At 51.6% G+C, this 15,216-nt stretch overlaps 7 protein-coding genes across 7 annotated transcripts; 3 read left to right on the top strand and 4 right to left on the bottom strand.

Moving 5' to 3' along the window:
• Positions 1-814: 814 nt before the first annotated feature.
• Z517_06072 (uncharacterized protein) lies at positions 815-1,450 on the top strand (the record flags this gene model as incomplete). The annotated part of the gene is made up of 2 exons (XM_013427814.1): positions 815-874; positions 938-1,450. 2 exons carry the CDS (start codon positions 815-817, stop codon positions 1,448-1,450), a joined length of 573 nt encoding a protein of 190 aa, XP_013283268.1.
• Positions 1,451-3,144: 1,694 nt separating this feature from the next.
• On the bottom strand, positions 3,145-4,638 carry Z517_06071 (uncharacterized protein; the record flags this gene model as incomplete). The annotated part of the gene is made up of 1 exon (XM_013427813.1): positions 3,145-4,638. One exon carries the CDS (start codon positions 4,636-4,638, stop codon positions 3,145-3,147), a length of 1,494 nt encoding a protein of 497 aa, XP_013283267.1.
• A 761-nt stretch (positions 4,639-5,399) lies between these two features.
• Positions 5,400-7,046, top strand: Z517_06070 (uncharacterized protein; the record flags this gene model as incomplete). The annotated part of the gene is made up of 1 exon (XM_013427812.1): positions 5,400-7,046. One exon carries the CDS (start codon positions 5,400-5,402, stop codon positions 7,044-7,046), a length of 1,647 nt encoding a protein of 548 aa, XP_013283266.1.
• A 523-nt stretch (positions 7,047-7,569) lies between these two features.
• Positions 7,570-8,496, bottom strand: Z517_06069 (uncharacterized protein; the record flags this gene model as incomplete). Its single annotated transcript, XM_013427811.1, has 2 exons — positions 7,570-8,359; positions 8,465-8,496. The coding sequence occupies 2 exons, from the start codon at positions 8,494-8,496 to the stop codon at positions 7,570-7,572; spliced, it is 822 nt and encodes a 273-aa protein (XP_013283265.1).
• Positions 8,497-8,884: 388 nt separating this feature from the next.
• Z517_06068 (uncharacterized protein) lies at positions 8,885-9,981 on the bottom strand (the record flags this gene model as incomplete). The annotated part of the gene is made up of 2 exons (XM_013427810.1): positions 8,885-9,704; positions 9,773-9,981. The coding sequence occupies 2 exons, from the start codon at positions 9,979-9,981 to the stop codon at positions 8,885-8,887; spliced, it is 1,029 nt and encodes a 342-aa protein (XP_013283264.1).
• A 1,245-nt stretch (positions 9,982-11,226) lies between these two features.
• On the top strand, positions 11,227-12,834 carry Z517_06067 (uncharacterized protein; the record flags this gene model as incomplete). Its single annotated transcript, XM_013427809.1, has 1 exon — positions 11,227-12,834. The coding sequence occupies one exon, from the start codon at positions 11,227-11,229 to the stop codon at positions 12,832-12,834; it is 1,608 nt and encodes a 535-aa protein (XP_013283263.1).
• A 239-nt stretch (positions 12,835-13,073) lies between these two features.
• On the bottom strand, positions 13,074-14,396 carry Z517_06066 (uncharacterized protein; the record flags this gene model as incomplete). The annotated part of the gene is made up of 2 exons (XM_013427808.1): positions 13,074-14,056; positions 14,105-14,396. 2 exons carry the CDS (start codon positions 14,394-14,396, stop codon positions 13,074-13,076), a joined length of 1,275 nt encoding a protein of 424 aa, XP_013283262.1.
• Positions 14,397-15,216: the final 820 nt, after the last annotated feature.

Genomic DNA, 15,216 nt, shown 5'->3' with positions numbered 1-15,216 from the left:
CCTTGCCTACAATACTCGTGCCAAGAGCCTAGCCTTCTACAGCCTGGCCCGCAGTATCGTGCACATTATCAACACATACGTTTCCCCCCCCCACCCTCCCACCTTATCGTGATAGCCAGTGTCTCGTGGAGATTTTACGTCTTCCACATCGTGTTTGATGCCTTCGGTGTGCTCGTCGTCTACCTCATATTTGTGGAGACCAGAGGCGGGAGCTTGGAGGAGATCGAGGCTATTTTCACCAGCAAGAACCCAAAAAAGGCCGGCCAGCTTGGCCAAGCATACTGCAGATGTTTTCGAGGATGCCTGTGGTCGGCCGTGCGTAGAGTTTTCTGCGCAAGACGCCGCGGAGACGGCATGGCATGTTTCCAGACCTGCCGTGCGTAAACCGCATCTCACTCACCCGGTATACCCCTGACTTGCGCGAGCCGGGGTACGCCCGGGGCGAGCACACGGCCATCACCCTAGTCCCGAAAGGGGGTGAGCTCGCTATCGAATTACCTGGGTCTTGGCGGCCGACGCAGGCACCGCAGCTTCACAGCTTCGCGGCAACATCGTTGATCTGCCAGCTTCCATCATTCCAGATTATTCCTTGTTGCCCTTCCATTCCCATCTGCTGTGACTGCTACGCCCTCCTTCTCTACTTGTTATAAGTTGTCAAACACCTAGTCCACTCCGCTCAAAAGGCAGCTCACAGGTGGTCTGACCCCGCCATCAGCACACCGGCGGCCGGAGATCCTCGACTACTCCAAGTAGCTGTGCCGCTCGACTTTCGTGGTCCTGAACACAACCGCCCTCCAAGAACAGAATCGCAGCGATGCCCTGCCCGATAAGCATCACCAAGTTCGTGGGGACCATCTCCCTTGGTCTCTTGACGGTGCGGTGCTCCGACTTTTGTCCTTTTCTGCGTCCGCATCAATTACTGACAGCTTCATGACAGGGCGTCTCCTACACTCTCCAATCTATAACTCTACCCTCTCTTGCTCTCCTTCCCTCCGCGTCGCTCGCAGCACGTACACTTGCCACAATCCAGACCCAGTCGACGCGGCGGATCCTCACTTTGGCGTCCATCTCCTCTCTATCTCTGATCACCGCGTACACCCTCGCAAGTCCCCGAGGTCGCCACCCATACCTCCTCTGGACCGCCCTTGTGAGCTTCATTGGAGGCCAAGGTGTCGAGTACTGGTTCAATGGCCTCTCACGCTTCCCGTCATGGGGCATCAGTTCGCGATCAAGTGGACATGTGAAGGCCTCGAGAGTTGTCAGCCCCTCGGCGAGCGACGAGAGCAGTTATATCGAAGTGGAATCAGATAGTAGTGAAGACAACCAGGTGAACGGCGAAAAGGTCGAGCTGGAGATGGTCCGGGAACGCAAGGTGCAGAAGGTGCGAAGTTGGATTGCCGGGATCGGCTTTGCCATGGGTGTCGTGGGTATCTGGGGTGATGGAGCGTAAATTCCTGTTCAAGAGGATGCGGCTGTGTGCGGTTCACTATGATGTGAATGGGGTGGAGTATTGATTTACGAGCTACACGATGAGCGAGCGGGTGGCTTCGAATCATTTTTGGCCACCTCTTGGAAGGCGAGATGCAAATCGGAAGGAGAAAAGTGCTGTAGACAATGCTCCAGCAAGACGACCATCCAAGGACGAGAACGGTGGCATTGCACAGTTGACGGAAAGGAACGATGCCTCATTCAACGACATGATTGCAAAATTGCGCGAAAACGAAAGCCTCTGTACCCAATGAAGGGGTCTCTGACTATACAACGAACGATATACCTCACTCGACTCGATCGACACCACACCCCTCCTCTCCGAGCGACATGTATCCGATAAGAGAATACTTGTTCGGCAGGAGAATATCCCACTCCAAAACTTCCTTGTCTTGAAAAGAGGATTACTTACTCATTGACTTGACTGGCTCTCTTGCGTTCTCTGGCGATGTTGACAATGGCTGGAGCTGCTCGGCCGTTCTCCTCGTTCGTAATCCATTTGCCCATGTACAAGTAGCTAGCTCTTGTGACCATCCGTACACATGGAGTTTCTCGACTTGACTCAGTCACTCAGTGCTCGGTTATCAACAAGGGCAGTAACTAGCTAGTTCCTCAGTTACTTGGTCAAGTCCGGCTCTTCTATGGACAGGTATTGAATGGATCTACCGTTCTCATCTTCTCGGTACTGGTACAGTGCTACTATCTGCGAAACCCCCAGGCTGACCTTCTGGTGCTTCTGTTCCAGCCGGTAACCACCTACCTAGGCACCTCGGTAAACTAGCAGCTACGTACGCATTCAGGGTACATATGTAGGTAGTAGGTAGGTACTGTGAACATACAAGTACAAGTACAGGTACGTATCATGCGTGTTCGAGTGACGACCCATGTAGCGAGAGGTACCGGGTAGTTAGGCGGTAAAGTGACATGAGTGACTAACCCCCTCATCCATTATTACCTCATAATTACCTCGTACCCTCATACCCCTTCCAGCTTCGACCCACTAATTAATTAGCCTGCTAGCCTTGTTTGTTGTCTCAGTCATACAGTACATGCGAGGGTATACTCTCACTCGGTACACGTCACACGGTACCGGGTATTGGTCACATCGCATATAACCACTCGGTAATTGCTAATTACTAATTAGGTAACTAGCTCGCGAGGTACCTAGATAGGCATGTATTGTCGCTTGCGCATCTGCATCCCATGCATACCGAGCGGCTATTGTGGTTCTGCTTTCGGGTTAGATCCCGCGTTATGAGCTCGTTCGCGAGGCGCCGAGGCGCGGTCGCGCGGTGGAACATCAAGGATTGGGGATAGAGCTAATAACGTAAAATACTTTATACCTCGAAGGTCAGGGACAGCATGGGTGAGTGAGGTCAAATGTGAAAATAAATCAATCTATATCGTACGGACAAGACTCTTTCTTTGGGGAGGTGCCGGTGTCTTTTGATTTACATTGCGCCGTCATTTCTGCCAATGTCAAAAACCTCTGCCCTTGAAACCATTCCTATGATCAAAATGCGATGAACGCCCTCCCAATGCATCTCCGTGGTTCTCAATGTGTAGTGGTCGTGTGAATCGTTCTTCCGTGACTGTGATCCGAGAGAATGGCCGAATGGCTTTACGCCCAGCATCCCGTGGAATATGCTCGATAGCTTATTCTTGTACGGCGGCGTGCAATTTGACGTCGTCGAACGCAGTGGTCAGTTCCACAATCTTGTTGCTCAGCCGCGAGTCAAACATGGCGTGGAAGTGGATCTGGGGTTCGTCCTTTGGGAGATAGAACTTGGATAGGATCCCTTTGCACGTCTCCCACGTGTCAACGCCCATCAGGACTGTTTGTTCGTCAAATGCTCGAGTAAACCAGTCGTCCCCGCTCAGAGCGCCAACGTATAGAATCCACAGCCTCAGGCGGGGGTGCAAGGTCTCCTCACCGAGAGCTGATCGTACACGGCCCAGCATCTTGGGCCCCGCTTTGTATATTGCCGTGGCCCCCACCAGGATGTTCTCCAGCCCACTGACTAGTTTGAGGATGTAGGCGAGTGCGAGGCTTGCTGAGACGTCGCCACCATCGACAGCATGGTTGATTGCCCGGCCAATCAGCAACAGTGTCCGCATGCGCATGAGGTTCCAGGAGGTAGGTCGGTGGGAAGGATCGCGGACGAAAAAGTCATAAAGGGCACCCAGTTGCTGCAGTTCCATAAACAGAGCGCGTAGCGTCCCCTTCAGACATATGTCCGTATAGACGTCCATAATAGGCAAAGGCACTTCAAAGGGTATCGTCCCCCAGCGGTCCATGGGTAGCAGAGTCTTCGTCAATGACAAAGCGGCGCGGTGTATGTCCATCTGAAACACACTAATCCATTTGTACGGGACGACACTCGCTGGATTCTCTCGGATTTGGGACTCCATAATGTATTTAGCCATGCGGAGGTGGGCTAGAGCATCATCGCAATTCTCTGCCCAGATCTCAGCGACAAGAAAGTGCATCAAGACATGCAGAGGAGGCTGGCCCTGGTCTCGCACATACGTCTGCAGGGCATTCAGGGCCTTGTACCGATGCACGAGGGATAGTCTGAGAAGAGAAGAGTCGGGTGAAGATTGGGAGATCAGGGTCAAGGGCGTCGATAGGAAGGCGAGTGCGGTGATATTATCGCACAGCGAGTCCGACGCGAACGTCGACCATGATGGAAGGATGTTGCCCTTGGCCTGTGCCTGGGCACGAGGGCCGGGACCTTGGATGACGGGAAAGACACATCGTCGCTCAAAGTCCATGATCTGATTGATACGTGAGGTGATGGGGACGGGCGTGGAATTGAATGGATCGGAGTTTCCTCGGAATGCGACGATACTCTGAACTGGTCGGTCTTGGACTTGTTCTAGCTTGATGTGCGGCCGCATGTAATCGTCGCCCGCCTTGTCACCGTCGCCCACCTCCAATTTTGCGTCTTGGGCATCTCGCCTCCGTCGATCTGCTGCTGTCTGAGATCGGGGCATCACCACCGCCTTCCTCATCGAACGGGCGACCTCGACCCGACGCCATTTGTGGTACCCTGATTGGATGTGTGAGAAAACCTTATGGCGATGGGGCTTCGCCTTGAGGTTTTTAGCATCATGGTGGATCCAGAGTAGATCACCCGAATATGCCATCAGGCGTGTATGTCAGAGATAATATGACGGGCATCACAATCAACTCATGGACGTCAAGATTTGGTGGCTCGTGCGTTGGAACTTGGATGATGAGGGCAAGACACATTCGTCGAGATAAACAGACCACAGGTATGGCAGGAGTGAAGGTGAAGAAACCGATGGCATTTGATTCCGGCCGTGACTAGGCATTTACTAGGCATCTTTAGGGCAAATGGGCCTTGCTCTGTTCTTAACTAAGCGGTTGTTTCTTACCTGCAATGTTGAACCATGGTGTAGGAACTAAGGCGGTATCCGTTGCCGAGTTGCTACTTAATCGGGACCGCAAGGGATGTGAAGGACCATGAAATTCTCCAGGTGAGGGGGAGCGATGCTAAAAGCGGCATGGTATGTTTTGTGACATCAAAAGACTGGTTTCCGTGGATGTTAAAAGCGGCACAGGATGACCCTGGATCTGTCCAGTCAGTCCAATACACCGACCAACAAACCCTGGCTCATGCAACTCACAGTCGCAGTCGCCAAATCAATCCCAATAGGATTTGCGGGGTCTGCCTCCACGTTACCGTTCTCGTCGCCATGTGCCGCAGGCTGCTCAGGCATAATTCCACCGTCCAGACACGAAAAGAACCCATGCGGCGATGCAACGCACCCTCGAACGCAGTGGCCCAGTCTCAATCTGACCCGTCGTACGTCTACGCAGCGACTGAGACACCGGGCCATGCAGGAACCCGACCTCTCTAATTTGACGAGCTCCTGCCCTCAAAATGGCCACTGCCCCGATCAAGAAGGCATGTGATGCATGTCATCGCCGCAAAGTACGATGTTCCGGAGGCCAGCCGTGCCGCACATGCGGCCAAACCAATCTGGAATGCACCTATCTTGCCGTGCCTCAAAAGAAAGGCCCAAAGGGGAATCGATCGAAAGTGCTGTCGCAAATCCGTAATTCTCAGACAAAGAAGCGGCAACAACTTGCTCAGACGTCTCCTTCTGATACCACTCCTCAGCTGTCACCATGTCGCACCCTGAAGCCTTCATTGGACCTCGGTTACCCATCAACATCAATGCCGTCTGCGCATTTGTCCAGTACGGTTCTCCTCAGCGAGGAGATCATGGTGGATTGTGTCGATTTCTATTTCTCCGACATGTCTACGACTACTTCGATCCTCAATCGTCGTCTGCTAATAGAGAAGATGGGACCCCAGATCGCGAGCGATGCCGAATTTTACTGTCTCGTAGGCTCCTTGTGTGCCTTTGTCATGGTCCAGCCTGGCAAGAATTTGGCTGTTGCGCCAGGGAGCTATTACGAAGGTGAGCCCCTCGGGAATTGTTACGGCTATGCCAACCAGCTTCTCAATGACGTCCTTCGCGTGCGAAAGTCCATCGACTACATTGAGTTTCCTACTTTGACTGCCGTCCAGACCTCATTCTTCCTATTTAGCTGCTATTTCACCCTGGAGAAACAGAATATGTGCTGGTTTCATTTGCGTGAAGCTGTTACCTTGGCTCAGCTGCTGGGAATGCATGAAGAGTCATCGTATCTTGTCGGTGATGCTGTCGAGAACATGTATAAACGACGAATGTATTGGTTGCTCCTGGTTACTGAGAGGGCATATGCGATGGAACGACACCGCCCACTTAGTCTCCACCCGACTATTGGACTACCATCGGTCAGTGAGCCACACGAGGAAGAGAGAATATCTGGCTTTCTCTGCTTGATCGGGCTCTTCCGGTGCATCGATGACGAGTTCATGGCTTTTTGGAACAAAGTCAAGACCCATTGCTCAGACACCTGGCTCTCGCAGCTTCAACAAGAGGTTACAAACTCGATACCGCGCGCCTTGGAGACAACAGAAAGCCAACTAGCCGATGTTTGGGTCACGTTACATTGGCTACGCATCATGATCTGGCAACTGGCCATAACGAATGGTTGTCTTTCATCGACGTCGACTGATTCTTCCATGACGTTCAAATTCCCCATAGAGGTCGCCAGGGACTTGGTCCACGACATCTCAACCTTGTCACGAGACGCAATGGAGGTCCATGGAGTAGGGCTGATTGAGAAACTATTCGACATCGCCTGTACGCTGACGGACGTGATCTCGTGTGTCCCACTCATGCCTTTGGAAATATCGACCCCGTGCAACGACACGCCGTTGGAATGTCTGAACAAGCTTGTCACCCTCATTTCGCAGTTGCGAGGCGGAGCATCGAGGTATTTCCCATTGTTGCTTGTTAAAGTCTCAGAGACACTGCCTAGCTTCCCGCCTGCTGCGCCAATGGACCTGGATCCGGTACAGATGAGCATCAAGCAAGGCTACGCTGGTGCGAGTGATCACATTCCCACACCAGAGGCCACGCAATTGCGAGAGATCAAATTTCCACGTCCGAGCCAACACGGCTCTTCCTCCTAAAAGGGGGTGTCAATTAAACCGCCTCAAGTCGTACAGGCCGCTTTCACGCTTGGGAAAGAGCCTGCGTGCACACAGCAGAGCCTCACGCTGTGCTTCCGTATTTCTTACATATTCACGCGTCTGTCCGGTGACGACACTAAACAGGAGATCTCATGCAAAAAAGAAGTACAAACGTCGAGTGGACAGGCGCGCATCACGGCATTCTTATTAATTCTCTACCACTGCCTGTGGTATTTACTGTATGGAAAATTCTTGAGTTTGAGAATCTAACTGGCCAAGTCAAGAGTAACGAGATCTCTCCTCTGGCAGTATCTCAGAACGATTCATCTATCGCTTCTCCATTCTCCAGGGTCTTCGAGTGAGGTGGGTAGTCTTTCGAATGGAACAGTCCGCATTCCCTTAGAGAAAGCTGGCAGACCTCATCCATGCATTGTAGCACGAGGTCGTCCTTTATCCCGTAATTCGACGTGGCTAGGAGAATCGGCTGATCAAAGTGAATTCTCATCAGCTATGCTCCTCAATTTCATTTCCCTCCCATACTGGAAATGAGATCTTTCTGAGTCTGTCTCTCACGGTTGACGCCCGTCAACGGAGCCACGCTCCTCAGGTCGCCTACCACGTCCTTTGCCTTGCCAAAGTATACTTCCTGGAGCATGTTTCGCATCTTGCCTTCCATGTCCTCGATCAATCTTCCTATGTTGATGACGTGGCCTCCATCTTTGCCCTGTCCGCCGACATTCTCCACCACCAGGTCGGCCTCGACTTGTCTCGTCATGCTCCCAGCCAAGGTTAGTGACCCGAGTCCCTCGCCATCACGACCCAGATGCAAGATGACAGTGCTGGTCAGCTTGTAATGACATGTCCGTCCACTGCCCCTTCTCTCGTCGACCTCAAACACGTGTATGCTGTCCCAGCCAGCCTCTTTGCCCACAGCCTTTTTCAACAAAACTACACCTGCGAACCCGTCATCCAAGTCCCACAGGTACACTGACCCCGTGCCGCCCTCGTAGTACATCTGCCTGTACACGTCAAACGCCGTGTTCGCCTCGACTTCCATCTTCCGTACGCGGTCGCTCGGGTATGTGGCATCGTCTAGTGGGGGCTCGAATTCGTTGCTCCAGGGACTCCGATATGAGTCGCCGTCACGGTTGTAGTCGCATAACAGATAGTCCCGGCCGGTCTTTTTGCAGCGTGCCGACGTCAGCGGCTGGTCCACGGAGGAGAGGAGGTCTTCTGTGAGATCGGGCACGAGCGTGGTTATGGAGGTCAGGTTGTCCGACACCTTGAGTGGAGAGAGGCGGCGGAGGAGGTCTCTGCAGGCAAAGGAAACAAGGGGTAAAGCGTTAGCAAGAAAATTCGGCACATCCTGTCTTCTTACTCCCTGGCGGGGCGAAGCTGGAGGGTTTGAGGGAGCTTACAAGGCGGCATCGAATTGGGCTTCGCTTGCCATTGAGCAAGCCGATGAGTGGTTGCCTTCTGTTTGAGGTACAAGGGCTGTTCAAACAATAGAAAGATATCTGTTGGGGGATGAGCGAGTCAAGACAGCTACGGGCTGTGTTCTTGCGAGGTTCGTATGGGTCAAGTCAACCTGGATAATTGTTGACGAGGAAGTATGTTCTGTCTGGCTGCTGCTGATGGGCAATGATCGCGGGGTGAATTCCACCTGCGAGCGGATCGGTGAGATGCACTTGAAAAATGGTGCGTCAGACCAAAACATTTTCTTTGGTTCCTCCTGCAGTACCTCGTCCAAGAGGGACAACGATATATCATTTGCTATATTCTGTAAAGTTTATCCCGAGTCATTGTTCTCTCCCATGACACTGGATCTATCTTGCCAGCTACTTGAGAGGAACAGTGTCCGCGTAAAGATGTTTCAGCATGCCGGCAGGATACCGCTCCCCAGTGATCTCCGCGGCTTCGACCTTTTGTCTGATCTCTTTCTCTTCTTCCGCCGTCAACTTGATCTGTAAACTGGCCATGTTCTCGTCAAAGTTCTTCGCTTTGGTGGTGCCAGGGATGGGAATGATGTCTTCACCCTGAGCCATCAACCAGGCCAGCGTCAGTTGACCTGGGGTTACGTTCTTCTTCTCGGCGATGCTGGCAATGGCATTCACAAGCTCCATGTTCTTGTGGAAGTTTTCCTTTGAGTACCGGGGCATGACGCGACGTCGGTCATCTGGGTCGAAATCGTCGTGCGACTTGATCGTGCCGGTTAGAAAGCCTCGACTAAAGGGCGAATAGGCGACGACCGCCACCCCCAATTCTCGACACGTTTTCAAGAGGTCGTTGTGCTCGATTTCCATGGCAAACGGAGAATATTCGACTTGAACGGCGGCAATGTGATGGACCTTGCAAGCTCGTCGAAGTGTCTCGGCAGAGCACTCGCTCAGTCCAAGATAGCGAATTTTGCCTTCCTTTTTCAACTCGGCCATTGTCTGCACTGTGATCTCGATGGGTTGTTCCCGGTCGATACGATGGCAATAGTACAAGTCAATAGCGTCGCCAGGTTCTAGTCCGAGCCGTTTGTGAGATTTGGCGCACGCCTCGCGAATATACGCAGGGTCGTTGATGACTTTTGATGTCCCATCGGGTTGGCGAACGTTGGCGAATTTGGTGCACAAGAAGATCTTGCTCCTGTTGCCCGTCTTCTTGAACCACCTGCAGAACGAAAGGAGGGATTGTTTAGCAGACTCGCCATACTCGTCATCTTCGAATGGGAGACCTACTGGCCGAGCAGATCCTCACTGTCTCCATACACATCCGAAGAATCCCAAAACGCCTCTCCTGACTCGAACACGTGGTCCAAAAACTTCAATCTCTGGTCATCTGGAAGCTTTTTCCCATAAAAGATGGACAAACCCATCAGACCAAAGCCTAGGGCGGTTACTTGGGGTCCATCCTTGCCCAATTGGCGGGTTGGGAGACTCGGTGCCATCTTGCTCTTTATCTTCTTAATGACAGAGTTGTAGAATCTGGACTTCTTGGGTGAGATCGCTGTGCCTTTCTCTGATTCTATTTCTGAACAACAGGAAAACAAACGATAACGACGCAAGAGGAGGTTATATACTCGACGCGATGGCAGCCACTTCTGCCCCTCATGCAACGGAGTTAAGCCGACAGTTGCCGTGCTTGATCTTCTTTGTATTACCAACCTTTTCAGACCGTTGGCGACGATCGTCCACGGTCATATTCAGACTTATCTCCAGCACATCCCCGCACAGTCTCCGACTTGATCGCTTCGGCAGCTAGAAGTCGAGACGAAGACGGGGCCAGCTGGAAGGCCTGAAGGCTTAGTTGTACTTCCTAGATCTGCCAGTCAGTGAATTTGAGCTGTTCGACATAGGAGAGGCTCTCCTACAAATGGTGGACCACTCTGCAGACATGAGCAAGGTTTTTACGATATATTGACTAACTCCCAAGTCCAGCAGTCTGTTGACTCGATGCTTATGACACTCTATCTACGAGTTGTGAGACTTAGGATGTGATCGATGAATACCACGTGACAATTTGCGACGGGTGGCGGTGCAGTTCTCATCGCCCTCCCACGACCATTCAGTCCCTTAGAGAAAGCTGAAGATGGTTTATCGAATCGACAAAAGCAAACTTAAGTCTTGTGCCATTCAGTACGAGCTGCACCGGAACTTCACGGTACTTGTCAGCTCGTGTCCAGGCATGGTCCAGGCAGAAAAGTTAAAAGATCAACACCCATAAAATGTCACAGCTTCTAGCCAATTCGTAACCAGGTTAACACCTTGCGTCGCCGCCATCCAATCATCCTCAGCTCCGACATGGCTTGGGTCAAGTCATGGCCTGTTCATCGGCCTCTACCGCAATGACTCTTAGGTCCCCAGAACTCTCCAAGACGGACTTTTTGAATATGGAAACTCTAACCGGCGTTTTGGTGCAAAATACGCTTCAGCTGATGGTCAAAAACGGACCTTTCCATCTGGGCGACGAGAAAAAAGTCTAATGATGCATCGTATGCGCTTCTTTTCACGACCTCACTCAATTTTCAAGTTTGCGGATGCCAGACTTGACGTCTCATCAGTGACTCTATCTCGTATCTTGGCGTATCGAATAGGGCACTGACGCCCTATAGATGCCTAGACAACAGCGGAACGGAGCTTAAAGGGTATCTGAGAAACGGTCGCTCAGAGTCCAGACTCTCCCGGCGGAAGGAATGGCCATAACCAACATCTCATTTGATCAGCCCGTCGTCGCGCAACCAGTCACCTGCTACTATCCTATGAGCGACATATACGCGCCGACTCCACGATATCTCTATTATGTCCTTCTGGCCTTGAGCTTCATCACAGCCAGCCACGGCTGGGTTGCGCATGTCATCTTTGGAGCGGCAGTATCATATGCCGCCACCGCCTCGCTCGAGGCTTTTATCCTGCTTTCCGCTCACCTTGGTCTGCCTTCACCACAGAATGTCACGGTAGCTTATCTGGATGTAGAGTACTTGACGGATGTATCGAATGACATGCGGACTCTTGCCGCAAACACCAGATCCGTTGTTGTGCAGCCCGACTACCTGGAGCTGGATATCGACGCGGTGACTTGTATTGTGATCACGGCATATCTTGTGGGATTACCGTTGCAGTGCTGGTCAAGCACGGCGCGAACAAGTCGGATCCTCCATCTACTAATCTTCATCTGGAATATCATTATGCTTGCAGGATCGATATCAGTCCTTGTGCTTTGGCCAGGTCTGAATCTTGCACCACCTCAATATCGCTTCTGCTACTCGGGCATTGAAGACAGCAATACTGTCCAGAATGACGGTTGGGATGATCAATACTGGGCCGGTTCCTGGAATGCGACCATCTGGGGTCTGTTTGGTCCGTCTGTTCTTGACAACGAACGATGGTTGAACCTCTCGACGAATTGCTTCTATCCGTGTTTCAACACCTCACAAGTGATGCGAGAATCAACGCGGCTACGGGCGACAGTGGTCGGCACTGATGCCCCTGGGGATAGTCGGCATACTCGAAGCACTTGGGAAGGCGATGCATTCCAGCCTCTCGTATATACGGCAATTGCCCTCTTTACCGCTGCACAGCTATTTCTTCTGGTCGTTGGGCGATTGGATTTATGCACTTCAAGAGTACCCATACATCGGCCATTTGATCTCTGGTTTCGGAGGAAGGAGATTTTCAGCGGGTTTACAGGTGACATCAGGGCCGGCTATTCGAAAACAGTACAATTTTTGCGGCATCCGACGTCGACTTTCGCACCGATAAGAAGTGTCAAACTTAACCAAGTGGCAAGGATCACGAGAGCGCACAAACATCCCTTCACCCTCTGCCTTATAGACCTCATAACGCTTTGCGTTCTTCTCGGGGCCATGGTCTTCGGCCCTTTGATCATCATTGCCTTTATCGTGTGGATTGAAAATTATATCAATACCGACGGCGAACCGGGCGAGCAGGTCAAAGCCGTGGGCCAATGGCAATTTATAGTTCAGATCGGCATTATCCTCCTCGCCGCGGTGATTATCAGGCTGCGGTATCAAGTGGCATCGGAGGAAGAGATTCAGAGGGATCTCAGGCACGCTAGGGAGCACGTCGAGAAACTGGAACGAATCGCGGAGAAGAAGAGGACGGGCAGAGGGGCAGCAGACGCAGGGCCAGGGCAGAAACGAAGTTTTCAAGGAGTCTTCCGGCGGAGGAAAAGGGCAGCGGCAAGTGAGGAAGACGCGAACAACATGGACATTTCTCCATCAGCGGAGGCTGCAGAAGATGCCTCCGGCGTATTGCGGGAGCTGAGAGACGAGAAAAAATAGTCCGTGTCATTGACCAAGGCGGCCAGAGACGCGAGTTGAGTACATTGTTAGACTATAGATTAATTACACAAAATGCACCTTGTGTAGATGAGCACGATGAAGATGAGCCCAATGACAGCTACAATGTCAATGTCCAGGCCAACAACCAAGGATCAGCAAGCCACAACAAACTCTTCACAGTCCAAGTTAGACCAAGCAACACCGAAAAAAGAGGTCAACGCAAAGCTGAAGAACACTGCTCAATCCAAGGGGCTTATCTGAAGGTCACCTGTGCACGTAATCAAATGGCTATTGTATGTGGTTTCCCAATCAGTCAGATTCCAATGGCGAAGCCTGTCACTAAACTCTAGACGTTCTTGTTCACACTCCAAAGACTCGATGGTCTCCTTTATCACAGTTTTAAGGTCGTCTTTCCGAGGTGTAAACTCATCCGACGGCACCCAACCCTCTTCAGCAACTGGGATGTTCCTGGCCTTTAGGAGGTCTTGAAATTCATTGTAACGCCGTCCATCTTTCTGGTGGTTCGTCAACTCGTCGCCCTCGATATTTATAGGGCATTCCACAGCACCATCTCCATCGCGAAGGAAGCTAGACCAACTGCGCTGAACCCGAAGGAGAGTCTCCCTTAGGAAAAGGGCCTCAGCGTCTTGTCCGAAAAGGATTCGGGCGAATAATTCAACCTGCTTTCGAATGGGGGCTAATTGATCGTCCTCCAACAGAGCAGCAAGATCGGGAACAGTCTCCCTAAGATCGGCTGGGTAATACTGCTGAAGCATCGATTGGCGGTACCTCTCCCAAACTTCAAGCCTTTTTCTTTCGGGCATCTCTGAGAAATCGTCTGGGAGTTCCAGAAGAATTGCATCGCGTTCCACATCGATAATCTGGGGCATTCGAACTGCCAGGAACAACGGTAAGATATCGGTGCCCTGCCAATCGACAATGCAGGTAATCTTTCCTTTCGGAGACACAAATAAATTGCCAAAGTGAAGATCTTTATGCCACACTAGCGGCAGATGTTGGGTTGTGGAGTGTGGAAGAATATGTGGTATTACCATGCAAAGTGTTCTGAGCATATCAGACAGTGCTGTAGCCGACGTATTGCTTGCTGTGTTTATCGGGAAGGAGAACGTTCGCTCAGCGGTCATATCTTTACTTTGGTTCATCTCAATTTGTACCAGTGACGAGTGTGCGACGGAAACGAGATAATCTTGTGGAGTACGCCCTGACTAGTTAGCAACCAAACAACCGTGAATCCGCCACAGGGACTCACAAGGGCCACAATTCACCCTGGAGGCTATAAGGGCTGATCCAATAAAATGTTGATGTGCCAATGGACCGATGCAATACGTTGGGGTAGAGGTCGATGTGACTGGGAAATGCTGAGAAAACCCAAGTTTTGCTGCATCATCAAGAAAGTATAGACTCCCATACCCAGTGAACATATGCTTGGTGGTAGCGAGCCGCTTTTGAACAGATAGGACTTCATCCACGACAGCGAGTTTCTCTGGTATTTCAAGGCGAGACCATACGGTGCTCAAAGCTCTCCCTTGAGCCTCTTCCATGATGATGTATTCGCAACCGACTGGATTGTCACAGTCGTCGCTCCATGAAAACACCATAGGCACCGGTAATTCCAACTCGGACCGCAAGAAAGCAAGTGTGGCAACTTCGCTTGCCGTGACCAACCGTGGCGAGACAATCGGGTCAGGGATCTTAACGATAAATCGCTGCTCTCCAACAATGGCGAGGATTATTGGAAGCGCCTTCCTCAAGTTTCTCAAATTGAACAGTAATATTAGCTGTTGATCCTGCTGCCTGTATGATGATATGCTCGAGAGCTCTGAGGTCGAATTTCTGTGTGTGTGCTAGTCGTTGACGACGCTCGTTCCACAGCCAGCGACCCGTAGTTGGGAAGAACAGATCCGAGGCAAGCGTAGAATTGAACCGAGTCCGTTGCAACTGACGAAAAATATGTCTTATCGGCATCACAGATGAAAGTTTTCTCCTTGAAAACGCCATTGGGCTGTTGTGGCCGACCAAGTAAATTGATCACTGTGCAAAATCTGCGAAGATTGTCAGTCATTGAGGCTGACGCATCTCATGTTTTGGTTTGACACTGATAACAGAGTTGCGCTGGCTTGAAAAGGGTTAACCTCCGCTGCCCATCCAAGGTCGACTGGTGGCATCCCTTCAGCCTCATTGCTACAAGGCGGCCTTGTGGCCACAGGCGGCCGCCCCGTGCAGGGGAGGAAGGTCTACCGGTACTTGGGGCCTTGGTAGAGTGTGCAGCAGAATGTCAAGCTCGCACTCGCTGCCTTAAAAGCCTCGGTCTCGAACGGTGCCAGATGAGAGCTTGTCCTTCCTTTGTCAGGGTTTGACCTG

The sequence above is a fragment of the Fonsecaea pedrosoi genome, assembly GCF_000835455.1.
Source record: "Fonsecaea pedrosoi CBS 271.37 unplaced genomic scaffold supercont1.4, whole genome shotgun sequence".
NCBI lineage: Eukaryota > Fungi > Ascomycota > Eurotiomycetes > Chaetothyriales > Herpotrichiellaceae > Fonsecaea > Fonsecaea pedrosoi.
This window is presented reverse-complemented; position numbering and strand designations above follow the sequence as displayed.